Source organism: Apus apus, chromosome 1 (assembly GCF_020740795.1).
Source record: "Apus apus isolate bApuApu2 chromosome 1, bApuApu2.pri.cur, whole genome shotgun sequence".
In the NCBI taxonomy this organism is placed as follows: Eukaryota; Metazoa; Chordata; class Aves; order Apodiformes; family Apodidae; genus Apus; species Apus apus.
This window is the reverse complement of record NC_067282.1, coordinates 147,283,944-147,302,551: the sequence shown is the minus strand read 5'-3', so window position 1 is coordinate 147,302,551 and position 18,608 is coordinate 147,283,944. Positions and strand designations below refer to the sequence as shown.

Genomic DNA, 18,608 nt, shown 5'->3' with positions numbered 1-18,608 from the left:
AGAAAGAAGGGGAAAGAGTCTCAATAATTTGGAAATAGTAACAGCTCAATTGTCAGAATACTGCAATGCCCAGCCCCTGCTGAGTTTCCATCCTAACATTCATAGGCTCCAGAGTAGAATACAGCTAACTCTTTGTGTTTATTTTAGAAATAAGTCTTCCCAAAATGCTCTCTTTCTACACAGAAACTTACAAAAATAATAGGCATGCATGAAAAAAAAATAACAACCCACAATGATAATGTCTTAATGTATCCAAGCACACAGCAGAAACATAAGTAACCTGAGCTTCTCACCAGTGCTGCTACCCTGATTAGTGTGCAACTACCTTACCATACGAGTATGGCTCAGGAGTGCAGCTTGGAAGTGAACCTCCTACCAATCCCCTTTTACTGTGCTCTAGTTCACAGCATAGAAAGTCCTGACAGTGGTTGAACTGGATTCCTTTGAGGTGAATTTAAAGTAAAAAATGTGCTCTGGAAGTTTGCCACCGGTGCTCCAACTGCTAATAGGTGTATAGACTGCCAGACTAAACCAGAGCTAGTCCAGAGCAGGTCCCCCAGAATGGTTACAGTGGAGCTGACCTTACCAGCTTTCCTACAGAGCTGCTCCTATTAGTCTACTTGTTAATTTACACACAGCTGTAGGGTATGAAAGTTGACCCAACAATCTCTAAGCTAGGCTACAGGCTCTTTGGTGGATCTTCCTGACAGCATGACAATAACCATCTCTCTTCTCCAGAAGCTATACCTCTTGTGCTCAGCAAACTATTAAATTTTGAGCTTGTCTTGAATTGGGGTTTGCTTCGCTTGGTACAGTTTTTTGCCTTCAAAGAGTGGAGGTCGGTGAAAGTACTACATGGGTAGAAGGACTTGAAGCTGAGGGCACAAGTGGAGTGTCACGGGAACTGCACATACCTTTCCTGGCTTTGCCTCAGTCTCTGTCTCTCTGGAAGTGGCTTTGAATTTTGTTTCTAAGCACTTACCAACACTCACTGTACCGCCCTGAGGTTTTTCAATGAATAAAGTGGATCTCTGGGAGTCGTCACGTTTCTCTGTGTCTTCTGGACCTCCTTCTCCAAGAGACCATACTGAGATGCAGAGAGAGAGAGGGAAAGGTCAATCATCTGAGTGTTTTACTCCCTCCAAAATACACTTACCTGAACTTACTAAACTCTCTAACCCTATCACCTCTCCAGATGTCCTAAAAGATATGTAAGTTTTTGTTCACACTGACATCCATTGCTTTGCTGTCACATTGTGTACAGCTCCTGCAAGAATGCTACCTCTGTGGTGACAGAAAATGAAACTACTGGGGAGGAAGAGAGGGAAACCTGATCAGCCAGGATGGGGACTGAGCAACTCGAATGGCACCAGCATTCAACCATGAGTGCTTTACAGAGGCAATGCACAAAGATCAGCTCTTTGTTTTTCAGAGGAGGTGGACATTCTGAAAACACAAACAGCTATAAGCACAAATGAAACACACATGATGCATAGATTCAGCGAGTTTCTCTCAAGCCCAGACTCAGCTATTTTTTCCCCTTTGTCTGCAAAATAGGGCAAGGATTAAACTTATTTTTGAACTTTGTTCTCTTCTACCATGATAGATATATAGAGATTGGAGATCAGCCAGGACCATGTCCTGCCTTGTGCCTTGGCTGATGGAAAAATAGTTTGTCATATGGAATGTTTGTGTCAAATGTTCAGACACAGCATCTTTACTTTCAGAGATTTGGATTTTGGAACTGAAAGAAGCAGCAAGTGAGCTATCTCCCCAGGGCAGAAAATTGTGCCAGCATAGCTATGCCTTCCTGGTCTTTCTGCTCATTGAACAGCCCTGGCTTTGTGCTTTGCAGTTGTCTCTTGGGTAAATAACATGCAAAACTGTGGGCTTATTCCTAACAGCAAAGGCAGGGAGAGCAAGGCAGCGAGCATCTGTCCCTTTCTACAGAGAGGCAAACCATGTGTCTCATATTCCAAGTGAGAACTTGCACAGCTCAAACACCACACCTCCTTTTTTATTGAGAAGGTATTGCCAGTGCAAAGGGGAAACTGAGAAAATCCAGTGCTGCCATGGTAGTACTGAAGAGCAGAGCAAATGTGGAAATGTACAGCTATAATTAACAAAGCCATCTGTCTCTTTCAAATCATTGCTGAATCTCCCTTGTTGTTTCAGAAGTGAAAGTAGCTTTTTATAGCTTATCCAAAAGTCTTTTGGTTTTGGTTTCACAACTAGCACAAATGAGGAACCAGTCGCAGAACACTTCTCACTTAGCCAAACCCTGGTCTTGAAATTAAAAGTCCCTTTCTCTGTCATGTATTTTCTGTAGACACTCATTTCCCAGAAATCAGAATTGTCTTTCTACTATGTAGAGATTACTGCTACAGGAAGCTTTTTAACCCTTGAAAATTTCCAGCAGTCATGAATGCAACATGACTCATGACAATCATGGGAAAATGCAACCGAACTGTTTTTATTATCCTTAAGTCTATTAGGAATTTTAAAAAGACATAGAGATGCTAGATAGCTTTGCTATAAAGTCTGCCTTTCAGTCTCTCAGTGAATCATGGGTGGTGGCCTTAACACCCCTGTATATGTTTGCTTGTAAAATGTTTCTTACAGGTAAAGACGTTCATGTATATACACATGTATATACACATATATGAAAGCATTTATACTGACATACATGAACATAAATATATATAGATACACATCTATATATATACTCTATGATCTAGAGGTTTAGATTATGCCAGTATAACATGCTGGTATGTTGGAACAATGTAAGAACAAGTTATAGTTACTGATGTGAACAGAATGATGTGACAGTGACCTGGTGACAAACCCAACAAGCTGCAGGGTGAAATGGAAAAAGGAGATTAATTAATGGAAGAAGGTTACACAGAATCATTAACTTGGTAACACATCAAATCACACCTAAATATTATAATCACCTTTAGATATTAACATTTTCCTATTTATTAACCAAACAGAACAGAATGTGGGTTAGACGTTGGCCTGGGGGACTGGCATAGGCAGCTATGCCAGGTCAATAACCATGGTTGAAGTACTTGCTGCTCAGTTTGTTCCAGAGACTGCAAATCCTGAAACCACAAAAGTGGGTGTAGTATGCGTTACCTGCCAAGGTAGGAAGAAAGAGGTTATGACTTAGCTAAGGTTTCCCCACGATCCTTTGAGCTGTGAGAAGAAGCCATTCTCCTACAGTCTCCTGGGCCCTGGGTGTGGGATTCAGGTAAGCCAATGTCACCCTGTAGGCTGAGGAGGAAGGGAATAGCTGCATATCTATCTATGTAGAAACAGATATAGATAGATAGGTATGTATGTATGTGTAAAATGCTGATGCGTGAGCCTTATTTCACTCCTGGTTTAGCTGCTAGAAACCTATTTGCTCTGCTGCTTAAAAGCACTTCAACAGTTACAGTTTGATACTGTATAAACAAGGGAAATAAAATTAAATATTATTTTTCAGAAATAGAGTATTGATAGTAATTTTATTATGTAAATTTTGGAGTGTTTGTTCATGTTTTTCAAGACGTCTCACCTGAATCTTTTCTTGCCGCTGGCTTAGACATCCCATCTGAAAGGGAAGAGCAATTTAGATGACACCAGCTCAGAGATCGCAAATGAACTGACCTCAGGTTTTTGGGATTTTAAGAACATTGATTATTCATGCAAAAAGTTGGACTAGATATTTAGGACCATGCCTATGAGGAACTACTTGAATACCAGAAACAGGAAGTGAATGGCTGAAGAGAAAAAATCAGATTTTTTTCTCCTTTTTTCTCTAGAAAATCTAAATTAGTTTGCTTTAATTCCCATTCAAAATTTCCTTTTTCATAGTTCATATTTGGAAGGGTTCTGTGAAACTGTTCTTACTCATGATTTGTGTCATTCCAGGTAACTGATGAGTTTATGTTGTTGAATATTTATCTGAGGGGACAGTACTTTAAATTATTTAAATAGTCTATTTATTTATCTAGGTTAAGCAAAATAACAATAAATAATTAAATTTTAGGGTTTTGTGATTTACAGTGTTATTTATGCATTTAGCTTTTACCAACGAGGACTAGTACTGTAAATCAATGTATTGCTACTGAGTTTACAGGTAGCATTCAGCCTAAAGTTAATAATGCAAATTCTTTTGGGAGAAATCAAGAAAATGTGATCATTTAGGGCAGTGAAGGTAATTAAGTGCATGTTTTTAATTTGATACATTGCAAAGCATTTTACAGTGTTTGAAATCTCTGTTCCATCCACAGATGTTTTATTTCAAAACATACTAATCAAACAATGGGGAAATTTTGCCCGTGACACATCTATCATGATGGACCCCGTGCTGTTGTTTTTCTTTTCCTACCAAAAACCAAAGGCATTTTATCTGCCAGCTTGGCAGCTATGGCTTGGAGCAATGCATTAAAACTGCCTTGTAGGTCATGTGGCCTAAGGTGAAGCTATAAACAATTACCTGTTTTGAAGTAGTAAGGCACGTGTTTTATTTGTAATGATGGAGTTTGTTCTTGAGGTTAATCTTAAAAATGCCCTCCATCTTTGTTGATAGGAAAAGAGAAGAAGAGTTGCTTTCAGAACTGTTAACTGGTATTTTACCTTCCAATGGCAGAAGTTCTACTGAAGACCTCAAGACAAAACTGTAGAGGAACTTATCTGATGTGAAGGTCTTGTGCTTCTGAACAGAGATTAATTTAATGTAGGGCACTTAAAAAGACTTTTTCTCTAATTATTATGTTTTGATTTTAGTCCAATGGTTTAGATTTTTCTTCATTAATAGTCAAGAGAAAAATACATACATACATACACACAGAAAGCACTATCACAGTCCTAACCTGCTGGTGGAGTACTAACTGAAGTGTCATCTTCATCTGTGAAGAGAAATTAAAAAGTACATAAAGAAACTGAAAGCACAGATGATCATCTGCTTTAAAACAACTATGTGAAATTGTAAAACCTGCAAAAGAAAGGGAAAGAAATCATAATAGTCAGGAGCATTCACAATGGAAGTTTCAAACTGATGAGGAAAGCTTTGCATAATTCAGTAGCTGAAATGGTAAATCTTAATGTTTCAAGCAAATAAAAGAACAATGAGATGTGGACTGTGATCTTATATTAAATCATGAGTTTATATGAAAGTTGCTGAGTGGTTCTGTTTGTTAGAGAAGTAATCAACAGAAAATACAAAAAAGCCACAATGAAATCAAGGTCAATCACATATCTGACCTGAGGAAGATGCCATTTCTCTGACGTCCATGTCTGCAATTAAAATGTGCACCACATATGCATTCAGCATCATTAAGGCAAGATATGAAACAGTTAAAAGTAGTCCTCTGTATCTAGACATTGTAATTCATGTATTAAAATATTAATTTTAAATGCAAAGAATAAACAACATTTTTTCCCATATTAGAGGAGAATAATTTAAATAAGGACAGAACTGACATCTGAATGGTTTTTCCGTTTAATCACACTAAAAGTTGACCATCATCAGGTATTAAATCACTATAAGTAATTGTTATTCTGTATCCAGGTAGTTTAAAATGTTTAATCTCATAGAGTACATTGAAGCATATGTTTATATACATCAAAATCCTGAAAATACGTGGAACTGGCATTAAGCTTGAAATGCTGTAATAGTGAGTATTAGAAAACCAGTATAAGGTAAAGACTATTTTTGCAAGAGTCGCCTACCTCTCTTTGAAATTTATTTGTTGACTAGAAACTTCAGAGTATCAGCAAAAAGTCTTAGTGTCTTAAAAGCCTAATGGTTGAAAAAATAATTAAAACTACTACTAGCATTTGAAAGGCTAGAATAAGCTAGATATATTTAGGATTTAATATGTATATAATGTAAAGTTAACATAACTTTTTCTCTGATATCAGAAAATCATCCGTAGAACATTTCAAAGTGGAGAAAAAGACATCTGAACAAAAAGAACTTCAGAAAAAATATTAAACAACATTTTTAAAGAGGGGCATTTCATTGCTTTTTTTTTTTTTTAAGATTTTAGATTTGGGTTTCCAGAATCAAAGTTTATCTGTGAGTTTCTCCTTTGATTTTGACCTTAAAGGTATAATTTGTCTATATTTTCTCAAGGACAAATGTAGTAACTATGACAAAAACTCATCTAAAATATAGTTGCATTTTTATAAATAGAACTCAATAATTTTTTTAATGCTTACTCAACCACTGAAGACTAATTGAAAGTGTGTTAATAGAATTTAACTACTTAGCCATATTATTTTACTCATTCCTTTTTAATTAAATTTCTTTTTTAAAATCCCTTGGGAAGAGGTTGTCACTTGTAGGCCTACACATGCATAGCAAAAACATAAATAATGAAGGAATTTTTTTAGTGGGAGAGTTGTCACCATCTGCATCATCCAATGCCAGAAGCAGATGTCGAAAGTGTTGATTTACAGTTTAAGCACAATACTGATAAAGTCATGTTAGATTTTTTAACATATTGTGCTAGCAACTAAATGAAAGCAAGACTAAGTAACTCCATTGCAAATCTTTCTCTGCATTTCATGGAAGAATAAAGTGTATTTTCAGCTCTTTTTATCAATAATGTCACTGTTGTGGTTGGTGATGGCTTGAAGAGGTACAGAATATTCTCTCTGGCCGGAAAAAAGGTAATTAGAATTAATCAGCATAAAACATTTGATGTGATGCACCCTACATGATGATATAGATAATCATACTATTAAGGGACTATCTGTTTCACTTCTCTTTTCTTTAAACATTTGCAAAGCTGAAACAACAAAAAGGTGCTATTAGATTTGCAGAGCGATTCCTGGGTTTTCTCCAGTGTAATCTATCATTTTTCAAACAAAATGTTAACACCAAACACAAACAAATCAAACATTCCAGAGGTATCAAAATGAAAGCAGAGTTGAATATGCTGTAAATGGCAAGAGTATGAAAAGAATGGATGCTAGTAGGATTGCTTTGACAAATGGGTAATTCTTGATCCATCACTGCTTATATCTCAGGCTTCTAGGATGAAATGATCTGACTATTGAATAAATATTAAAAAATTGTTCAACAGTTATAACTGATTTGCTTTCTGTGATGAACAATTGTTTATGTTACCAATAAATTCTGCCTAAAGATAACAAAATCCCCAAAATACCAGACCTGGTGTTATAACTATCATTAGTTCACTATCTCTTCTCCAAATAAACTTTTAATAAGTATATTTAACAATCTGTCATTTGACAGTAGGTCAGTAGGATGCATTACTCTATACAAATTTTTGTTCTTTGGCTTCTATTCATCTATGGCACATTTTCATTAAAAATACAATATTTATCTTTATTTCCTTGTATCTAAATGATTGCATTAACTGAGGACCAGGCCTCTTGAGGTTCTATCAGGAGTACAGTCTTCTTGCAGGAGGAAAGAACACTCCATTATCTAAGAAGCAGGTGATATAAAACTTTTTTATATTCACAATCAGTGTAACCTCAATATTAAAATTTCTGACTGCTGACGCATCAGGAGTGCATAAAAATTTTAGTAATTATTAGTGATTCATATATGAAGTTCCAATATAAAGAATTTGAGACCTTTTACTTTCCCTTGATTTGAAATCTACCAAAAAAAAATTGGAAACTGATATTCTACCATCAGTCACACTGTTGATAAGTGTCATGTTTTGCAGAAGTAGCAAATTCATATTAATAAATTATTTTACTTTTGTCTTTTTTTTAGCTGTTTAAAAGAAGACTTGAAAGCCCTGTGTCAATGTCAAAAGCCTGATGCTACAGAAATGGACTGGAAAATTTTGGAGTTTACTCCACTAGAGCAGTGTCTCAAACTTGGTTTAATCAAGCTAACAGATCCGGTAAATAAATTAATCTTTCTTTGTTGTTGTTCTCTGCCCTCACTTACTAGTGACCATGGGATTTAGTGTGACAGATATGGCAGGTGTTTACAGGCAGGGTGGTGAGCAGGGCAGAGACACTGTTCTGCAGCTGCAGGTGACTTCAAGTGCCTTAATGTTTACTTGTGCTACTGCAAACTGGAGCAAGTGTTCAGGGCTAAAGGCGGGAGGTGGATAAACAACATAAAGAGTGAACCCTTTTCTTCATTGTGTGTTAAAAAGTGGAGAAGAACTTAACCAACTGGCTGAAATATTTTACTTTATGCTGCAACTACTGAGCCCAGTTTAACCCTTCTGAGACTAAGAGGTTAAAATTCAGTTGCCTTCAATTACTGATCTGATTTTCAAAGAGTAATCAGAAGTCCCATCAAGGGGACTGGTGCACTATGGAAATGGTAAATGAAGTACAGTCATACAGCAATGGAAGTTTTAGTAGAGAGGTGAACGGACAAGTGAAAGCTGGAGAAACGGAAGGATGAAACATGCAAGTATTTTAGTAGATGATTGGATGGAACCTAGAAAAAAAGATATCAATAGAGCATGCAGAAATTTTAGTAGCTCCCTGAATGGCCGGATGGGACCTGAAAAAGGAATGAGCAAATTTATGTTAAAATTAAATTATTATTCCAGCAAGTGGGAAAAAAAAAAAGCAATATTCAATGTGTAAGATAAGCCTAAAATTAAAAACAAAGGCAGAAGCCTTTAAATGGGATGAGTATAGGGCAACATAGTAAATTTTGTGAGATTTCTGCTGCGTCACTTTTCTCTCTGAAAATAAAACAAATACTCATATATATCCTGATTTTTTTGCAACACCACTTCAGATATTTTTTGAACTACAAATACTAGAAAATATTATTCTATGCAATAAAATTTCATTTTTCCTCTCTAAGCTACTGATTTACACAGAAATAATCACAAGATAACATACTATCCTCCAGTTCTTAACAGAAAGGAACAAAAATACATAATTTAACAGAAACACTGACTGCTAAAAAATATTAGGACAATAAAACAGACACACAGATGCACATCTTTTATTTTCCTAACTTCTGTTCTTGACTTTGTCTCAGAAATCAGGTGAACATGATGAACCACCTCATCTGTAATTACAGACCAAGCTTTCTTTCCTAGACACAAGGTTTCTGTCCAGCCTGACTGCACTGCAGAGAAGCTGCCCTGGGTTCCTACAGTGGGCTATTTCTCACAAATTCTCAGCAAAGAGGTCAGAGCTGCTAATGCATAGGTGCTGTAGCATTGCTGGGGAGTTCGAACATGAAATCTTCCCCATCTCATTCCCATTCAGGGAAGTACTCAAATCTGTTACTTCTGAAGCTACAGAAACAGTTTTATAAATAGCTTACACAAAAACTAAGCTCTAGGTGATTTTGTCCTCATTTACTTGCTGAACAGTTCATTTTCTAGTGTAAATGATTTTGGACAGATTGGAAAAATGTAACGTTTTACTGTTTTGTGAATTATGCTAAGCATTATAAAGATTTTTTTTATGTATTTTTTTTCCTGCCAGACAAACATGAAGGACTTGCTCTAAGAAAATGCACCTTCCCTTACTTGGTCATAATCTGCAATAAAACAGGAACTGATAGGAACAATGGCACTATACCTAATTAAAAAACTATAAAACCACTGAGAGTCTTGCAATGATATCTACATTGCTTTGCAGCAGTTGCAGTTTCACTGGAGCATGACAAAAAGTCATTCTTTCTACATATTGATACTTGCACTAAAATTCTTACTGAGGTGGCTGCTGCCACCATGGACTGAAGCTGGAAATTATTCACATACTGGGAGCTCAAACAGCTCTTTTTGGCAGCAAAATCCTCTCAGGCAAGGTAAGTACCAAGCATTTTTCCCCTTAGGAAATACTTATGTTCTTCAGTTCAAACCAGAAACCTAATAATGTAAAAAAAGATAACAGAAGTATTTGAAGTAAGATACCTACCATGTCTTCTTTTTTATTCAGTAAAATGAAGACTTGAGAGCAGTGGGGGAAAACACCATTCATGTTCAGTTTGGGTACAAACATTTGTCTCATATCAAAATTAAAGCAAGCAGAACTAACTGCTGAAACAGCTGGAGGCAAAACCTTCATCTTTTTTCCTGTCATTAGGCATGCAAATTATTCCTAAACTGTGTTTTCATTACCAAGATGACATATTTGATTACTCACATGAAATGCTGTGTGTCAAAATAATTGCTCAATGCAAAGATAGCTGGGAAAATAACATGAACTGAAATCCTGACTCAGGGTTTTTATTTTCAAAAGGGTGCTTGGATCACACACTCTCAGTGTTTATATTTCGACTTTGCTGAGAAAAATAGCCATGCATGTCTTCGCCAAATCAATCTGCAAGTACCACGTATGCATCCAGTCTGTTTAAAAGGCAAGGAGGAGATAAAAATCCAGAACATATTTTCAAACAAGCCATTGCCATGAAAAATCATAAGTGTGCCGAATAAAAAGCAAACATTGCATCAGTTGTAAGTCTGTTTTGACCTCATTTAGTCTTTCATTGGACCAAAAAAGAAAAAAAAAAAAAAGAGGTTTATTCATTTCAAAATAAGCTGATGAGCTGTTTGAATTCTAGTTTGTCAGGGAGTTCAAAAAGGAGTGGAATTTGGCCCAGTTCCCTCAAAATGTATCTTTGTAACAGGAAGAATTGCAAATAGAGCTGGAGTCTAATCTCAGTAGCACAAATATACTTAGTAAAAATGGGGCTGATTTTTACATGCTCTGCTAGTGGAACAGTTAGGTGTTTGTTCACAGCAGACAGTCCTCAAAGGCATTTTTCAGAATTTATAATGAGCTCAACTGCTGGGCTCCCAAAGAGGACAGAAAGACAAAAGTATGATTTCTTTTTTCAGATGAAAAAACTATTGAACTTTGCTGACAGATAAAACATGCAATATCAACTTTCTGTGGTAGAATAGAAACAGCTTAGAATGACAGTAGGAGATTATCTGCTATATTTAAAAGCTACCAATGTGCATAGTAGCTGAATTGTAGGAAGCCTGGTCAATGTTAACACCCAGCTCACTTAAACAAGGCTTTCTGTTAATGCAAATCACTTGAAATTTGATCTAATAATTAAAAAGTTTGTATAAATATTGTTGCTAAAGTGTCAGGCTTGTTTTCAGGAATTTTGAGGATACTGAAGTACCATCATTTCCTTGTGCTGTAGAAGTCATGCAGAAAAATGATCCAGGAAGCTTCACATCACACTTCTGCAGCTTGGCACCAAAATTCTGAATTGAAGCTTAAGCAATCCAGCATCAGAACAGCATTTAGGAATGTTCTCTTTAATGCCCATTTTCCAAATATTATTTCAGACTCACCTTTACCCTTTCCAGTTCCATCCTCCTGTGGTGTTGTTTGTTCTGTGTAGGAAGTACAAGTATATTTTTGAGGGGATCTTAAAGTAAAAAGAAAAACTTACACAGCATTACAAAAAACTGCAATATTCTAGGTTCTGCTAATATAGAAAAACCAAAATTAAGGAATTACTGATGTATATGTAATATGCTGTTCTAATCCCATAAAATTTTTAACAGTTCTGTGTATATGAATCCTTTTTCTATGTTTGGATGAGTTGTGTAAGATTGATGTACCCGTGCCCAGTGGAAGATAAATACTGGGTTTTTTAGAAGTAGCAGTTGTTAGTCTTCTGTGCTTGGGCTGATTTACAAAACTTACATATTATTGTTAATTTGAATGGAATTGGATCATACATGAGACATTGCCAAATATTAGTGGTATCCAGAGCTTCATCACCCTAATAATTTTATCCTTAAAAAAAAATACAACACAGAGTGAGTGTACTGAGGGGTGTTCTTAATTCTTTATCATCATCTTCATCATTATAATTATAATATTTCCTAGGGTATTTTTTTTAGTTTTCTTCATCAGAAGAGTTGCCAGCTTGTGCTCTACTCCAAGCAGGTAAATGTGAATTATCTTTGACCTCATATGTATGAGAAAACTTAGACTGTATTTTCAACAAAATAAATATTTCTAGACTTTTTCTGTTTCAGGATTTAATAGGATTCTTGTTCTCTTTGGTTTCCTATCTCATTTCATTTCCATACAAGGCCATTCAGAGACTTGTCGAGCCATACGAATTGTGCTGTCTTCAAGATGCAAATTCTATATTCTATTGCCTGGGGATAATGACTTTCTGTGGTAAACTTACCTGTCAACTGCTTGATAAAACATAGGTTTGGATTAAGGTTAATGGACTAGAGTTGTCAAGATGGAGCTAAGATAACTTTTGTGCCATGGAAGAAACATCTGCAAGAACCAGTTTATATTATGATTATAGTGATTTCTTGTTCGCATGTGCGTAACCAGGGTCACTATGAAAATAAAATTTGAAATTTGGAAGATAAATCCATATTCTGAACTTGTGACAAGCTCCCAGATGCTTCTATTTGGATTCCCTAAATTGCCAAGGTCCAGTTGTCAAGTTATTGATCTTGGCCAGATAGTCAAATCTTTTCCTTTTTAAGAGGAATTTTTCTGCAGTAACACTTTCCTTTCCCAGTAGGAACTGGGATTAGAAGAATTCACTGTTCTTGTCTGGTGGTATAATGTCCATTTGAAAACCACCTCAGGGTTAAGTGTGTCAACCTGATGGCTTGACATTTAGATCTAGAAGTATCTTTGACAACGGCTTCCCAAAAATTCCTCGTGTAATTCAAGATGCCAATTATGTGCAATAAACTATTCATATGTTAGAGCATTTGGATTCTTGAACAACCAACTTTCCTCTTTGTGTGATAGCACTTAGTAATCCAAGATGACAGCTTCTTGAGTCAGGCAGAAGGAAGTTAAAAGTGACTGGCACTTCAAGCTAAGAAATATCCCAGTTTGATCTGTGCTTAACCATAATGGCCTTTTGACACCCTTCAGGTTTTACAGAAGTATCACAGGTATGGGTAAAAGGGAGGGGGTTATAGGAGTGATTTTGTTTTTAATCCTATGTATTTCATTAGAAAAAAAGGTGGTATTTAAAATGTTAATAGAAGTTTTTAATATAATGCTTCAGAGATATTATTCTTTTCTGTCTAAGAAAGCAGTTTCTTATTTCAGTTCTACTTAAAAGTTAAGAATGCTGAAAAACATGAATTCATGTACAAAGTATATCAGATAAGAACCTCAATAAACATTTTTAAATTAATTACTTTAACGTCAAATGTAGAAATTTTACAGTTGCGTGAAATACAACCATCATGAATGAAAAAATAATTAACTTTCCTTACAAATACATGCAATGTGAAAGAGATCATCCTTCCTAACTTAAAAATAATATGTGGATTATTTAAATGCTAAACTTCTTGTGGCAAATGATACTATTGCCTCCAGACTTTGGCATTTTTAAATGAAAGAGCTTATTATTTAATAAAAAATGTCTTGGATCAACCTTGTAAAATACCAGTTTCCAAGACTGTAAATAAATGCAGTTTTAATACTTGGAGAGTATTTATTCTGTTTGGTATTGCTGTTTTGGTAGCTACAGAGAGAATAAAACTGGTTAAGTGGTTAAATTAGACATGCGTAATGTGTATATGTATTAACCAGCATCTGACAATATAACTCAAGTTACTTAATGCAAATCAAGCCCACAAGGCAAAGACATGCCTACCTTTTCCAACTCCAGCTGGAAAACTTTACAGCTTTACCCAAAGCCCTAGTCCTTGTGAACGAGTTTCACCTCACCTAACTTTGGCTTCCTGGAAGTTATTCACCCACTCCAACCTGCACAGCCAGGTTCCTTGAGGCAATTGCCTATACAAAGACATCCAGCTATTTTTTTGATAGATATTCCTGGACATGCCCATTGGATGAGCATGTCTGACCCAAGATCTGCTTGTTGCTTATACGTGGAGCACTGCCAAACATCATAGACAAGATACCTAATCTTCTGATGGCTAGAGTTAGGTGAAATGAACACCATGCTTGATTCTGTCAACATTACTCACAGTATACTTTTGAGGAGAAATTAAAGGGAATATTTTGTAAATTATTTGGTGTTCAGCATCAAAAAAGACAGAATAATTTAGCCACAGAATATAGGCAGTCATAATTTTCCTGTATCCTGAAGGACATTTGCATCATTAAGCAAACAATAAGTATCTCGCAAGCAAAAATTGACTGAAAAAGCAACATTCAAGTAAAGTGAAGTGACAATATTTTATTAGGACAGGCTTTCTTACTGTTCTTACTGTCCTCTCACTTTCAAAAGGACAACCAACACAAATCATATTATGGCTACGCAGTATCTAGTCTCATGCAACCGTTGTTAGTGTTAAAGTGCCAATTAGTGTTTTTTGCACTAACCTGGAGGTGGTGGTGCACTTTCAGTTTCATTGTCTGAAAAATGAGGTAAGAAGACAGATATTGAGCTTCAAGTCAAAGCAAATATTTTTCACACATTTGGTATAGATTCCCTGAATCTGGACGTTATTTGGGTTAATTTAATATTTTAATGCAGTTCTCAAATTTTTGCTTTCACACATGGGACATGTGGCATCTTCAGAGTGGCAGAGTCAGAAGCCTGAAGTTTATGCTCTGTAAAGAGAGGGTACTGAATTTGGTCAGTCTGAGGAGATATAATTCTCACAGAATCACAGAATCATAGAATTGTTTTGGTTGGAAAAGATCATCTAGTCCAGCTGTTAACCTTACACTGCCAAGTCCACCCCACATGTCTTAATCACCACATCTACACATCTTTTAAATACCTCCTGGGTTGGTAGCTTGACCACTTCCCTGGGCAGTCTGTTCCAGTGCCTGACACTACCCTTGCAGTACAGGAATTTTTCATAATATCTAATCTAAACCTCCTCTGGAACAACTTGAGGCCATTCTGTCTGGTTACTTGGGAGAAGAGACCAACATCCAGCTCACTAAGACCTTATTTCAGGTAGTTCTAGAGAGCAACAAGATCTCTCCCTGACATGCACGTCATCTAGCTGCGTGTGTTCTTATTAAATTATATAGATGTGCCCCAATACATTTCAGGACCTTTTGGCAATTCCAGTTTAGGACAGTTCTGGAATATAATGGAATCCAATTCGAATTTCAGGGTTGGGTTGGATTTGTTTAAGTCAATTGGTCTTGAACCTATCCTTAAAAGAATAAATTACCACATTGATATGCTTCTGACAGACAATATCCTAGGTTTAAGAAAACCTTCCATCAACTGGAATAATATCAGATATGACTTTAATTGTGAAGTGCAATGGATCCATTAACTGAGAAGGGTCATGCACAGAGAATCCAGAGACCTTTACTTCATTTTCACCATACCGTTACATCAATTCAGTGTTCAGTGCAAGCAGAAAGTGAAAAAAAACACGAGTTTAGTTGCTCTGCATAGGACCTATAGTATGTCTTGCTTTTCTTTTTTTCAGTCATGGCTTTTAATCTAAAAACCCTTCCCTTTCAGATGTGTGACACAAAAGCCAGGCTTTATATCCTATTTAAAAGTTATACTTTAGGGATGACCTGTTATCCAATGTAAAAACATGAAAGCTAATTAGCTGAAGTTTATTTTTAGAGCATTAAAGGAAGCTTATTTTCAACCTGTAAAAGCCTTAGGACTCTAAACTTGTTAAAAATTGTAATATTTATTGTAGATAGCGCATTGACTTACAGTTGAACTGTTTGCAACCAGAAAAGGTTTAAAGGTTGAAATCCTTAACTGCATCAGTAGATGGTTCTTACTAACCTTTGCCATGTTATGGTTATTAACCTTTGGGACTCCACCTTAGGTGATATTCAGGAAATAAAGTTTCAGTTTCTGTCACACAAAGATGCAGGTAAGGTTATTGCTTTGCACTCAGGTCTAAATATAACTAAAACATACTTCTTAATAAATCCATTTAATATTTAAAAAGGAAGAATACTTTTATTTCAAATATAATATTAAGCTGACTGCGTAGATTTGACATGGCTTAGGAACTTCCAGCCACATACTTGGATACTATAACAAATCCTTGTATAGCTGAGTACATTCTGGTCACAGCACCCATCATAGGGAATAAAAGGGAGAACATATATTAAAGGATGATAGATACAAATTCTAGGTTCATAGCAATTAATTTTTTCTGGTGTAATTGCTATCATACTAAATTTTTCTTTGTGGCCTAGGAAAATATGAAAATTCCACAACAAAAAGCACATCTTGGAACATTTCCCCTGTATTACCATGATGTTTCTCACTGCTTCCACTGAAAATAACATCTCTGTGGCACAGAAGTCTATATCTTGCATGGAAAAGTAATAACAGAAAATAATTGTCTATATGCTTACCTTTTTGAATTGTAATAGCTAGAAATAGGGAGTACTCTTACGAATACTGAAGTGGAAAGTTCTCCCTGGATCAGCATCAAAAGCTACACATTTGTAAACAAAAGTTCACCAAACCAAGCCCTTTCCAGGTTTGAATGAAAGGGATATAAGCCTTTTGAGAGACTTGCCTTGAATTTTTATTTTATATTGAAAGATATTTCATGGCTTCATCAAACCATAGTGTAGGTCAGTAATCACACATCTTTCTAGTTCCGTCTTACCTAGCAGGAGACAAAATCTACAGCACAGACCAGACCTGAAACACTATTATTCTAATCTAAACTTAATCTGAGATGTACAAGGAGATATTCAAAACCTGAGCAATATCATGGGCAACCTACTCTAGTGCACCCTGTTTCTAGCAGGGAGGTTGGACTACACAATCTCAAGAGGTCTTTTCCAACCTCAGCTATTTTGTGGTTCTGTGATGGGGTGATGACTGAAGCAGAACCAAAAAGTCAGTTGTTTATTTCCTAAACCATAATTCAAGGTTGTTTGGGCTATTGCTAGGAAAACTGAGGCAAGAACTTTGGTTAGCAGAGAGACCTGAATTATGATGTGGGAGGAAAAATGGAACGTAGAGAGTTCCAGGCACTGGGGGTAGCAGAGTTGTGGGAGATACTTCAACATAATCTTTTAGCCATGTGCGACCCCTTTCATGGTCGTTCTTGGCTTACAATTCCATTCCTGAGGACAGCCAGGAAAAAACCCATTAATAGCACCAAGTAGCTTCCAGCTTCCCAAAGAATGATAGCCCTTTCTGGCTGACCTCTGCAACAGGCTTGTCAGCCAGGAAAGGGCTCTGTGCACTCAACCAGCAGCTTATGGTTGTGCTCCTTCTCTAGGAGGCATGCTCACCAGAGTCCCCAGATGCCATTCCCAGCAGCCCCATTGCCTAATATGGTGCTCTGTTGAGGCATTGTCAGGGGGGCTGGCGGTGGAGAAAGTGTTGCCTTCAGCAAGCACTCCTCAGCCCCTTGGGAGAAGTTGTTTCTTCACTGGGTTGTAATGATGCCCCTTGAGCTTCAGGGGAATGAGGCTGTTGAAGGTCCAGGGACTGTTGGATTGATACCATAGTGTCGACTGGGCCTTCTACTAAGCAACTGAAATTAGCTTCTGCCTCACTGTTTCTAAGACAAAAGGTAATGGTCTTTTCTTTGCAGTTTTTTATTTAAGAAGCCAAGAATATTTCATTTCAGTGGGTCGTGTCATGCAAAAGACAGACCTTGGGTTTATTCATTGGTTGGGAATCTTGTAAAGCAGCTGGCTATATATAATTCTACAGCAAAAAAAGGAATTAACTTAGCACTCCTTTCCACATAGCTACTCAGAAAGGGTAGTATATTAAGAAGTGTAGTTAGCAAATAAAGTGAAAGCACAACTGTCACTTAGATAATATCTCCAGAAATGCTTTCATGTCTCAGCCATGTCATGAGATGCATTCAGGATCCAGTTTGACATAGGATATGAGCACTTAGAGCCAAGAGACATTTTTATTTGTGATTTATAATTATACATGCACACATACACTCCTGAAAATCAGCAGGAGATGCAACTCGACCCATTACCAACAATTTTCCATCACTGTTCCACATTTAAAATGTTCAGTTTTTTTTAAAAAAACCCTACCAAACCCCTTTAAATCTCTTGCTATGCATATAGATAACTAAGCTTGCAAATGTTCAGTGAGATTACCCATGTACTAAAGTTATGGAAATGCTTAAGAACCAAGTTAAATTTGGACTATAATTTTTAAAAATTTCAATTCCATTTTAGGTCTGGCTGCACTGACAACTGACCTGCAATAGCCACAAGAAGCTTTGGCAAACAACTGGCAGGGTGCTTATGTGTAGTGGCCAGTTTTCAAGGGCTCTAAATTCCCATTTCTACTGGTTTCTATGACAGCAACAAGAATAGTAACTCCCTGACATCATATATATTACTTTTCACATTGACGTGTAAACATAATGAGGCATCCTGACATTTCTAAAACAGTCTCCAGGTCCTACTCTACTAGTGGGAGCTGGGAGCAAAGTGTTCCGGAGACTTGCAGTTCAGACCATCTGAGAGCTACAGGTTATCAGCAAGAATACTGGGAAAGAGGCCTGGCTCTTCGAGCAATTCTGTGCTCATGACTAGGTTTGTCTTGGGTAGGCTTAGGAACTCTCAATTACATTGGAAAATGAGTAGTGGGCTTTGATTTTTTTCTCCCTTACTTGAAGGAAATGGCCTTGAGCTTTAAATCAGGGCTGGCACAAAGTCTAAAGATAGCACTTCACCATCACCAAGCTGGGACAGTCACAAGAGGGAGGAGG

At 36.6% G+C, this 18,608-nt stretch overlaps 1 protein-coding gene across 1 annotated transcript in view; it reads right to left on the bottom strand.

Annotated features, from left to right (window-relative positions):
* MYBPC1 (myosin binding protein C1) overlaps positions 1–18,608 on the bottom strand; it is a 77,636-nt gene that overhangs the window by 42,554 nt on the left and 16,474 nt on the right. The window contains exons 2-4 of the mRNA XM_051643971.1: positions 14,278–14,310; positions 11,277–11,318; positions 983–1,087 (exon numbers count right to left, since the gene is read on the bottom strand). Of these exons, the coding sequence (XP_051499931.1) occupies positions 983–1,087; positions 11,277–11,318; positions 14,278–14,310 (180 nt within the window). The remainder of the gene's footprint in view (positions 1–982; positions 1,088–11,276; positions 11,319–14,277; positions 14,311–18,608) is intronic.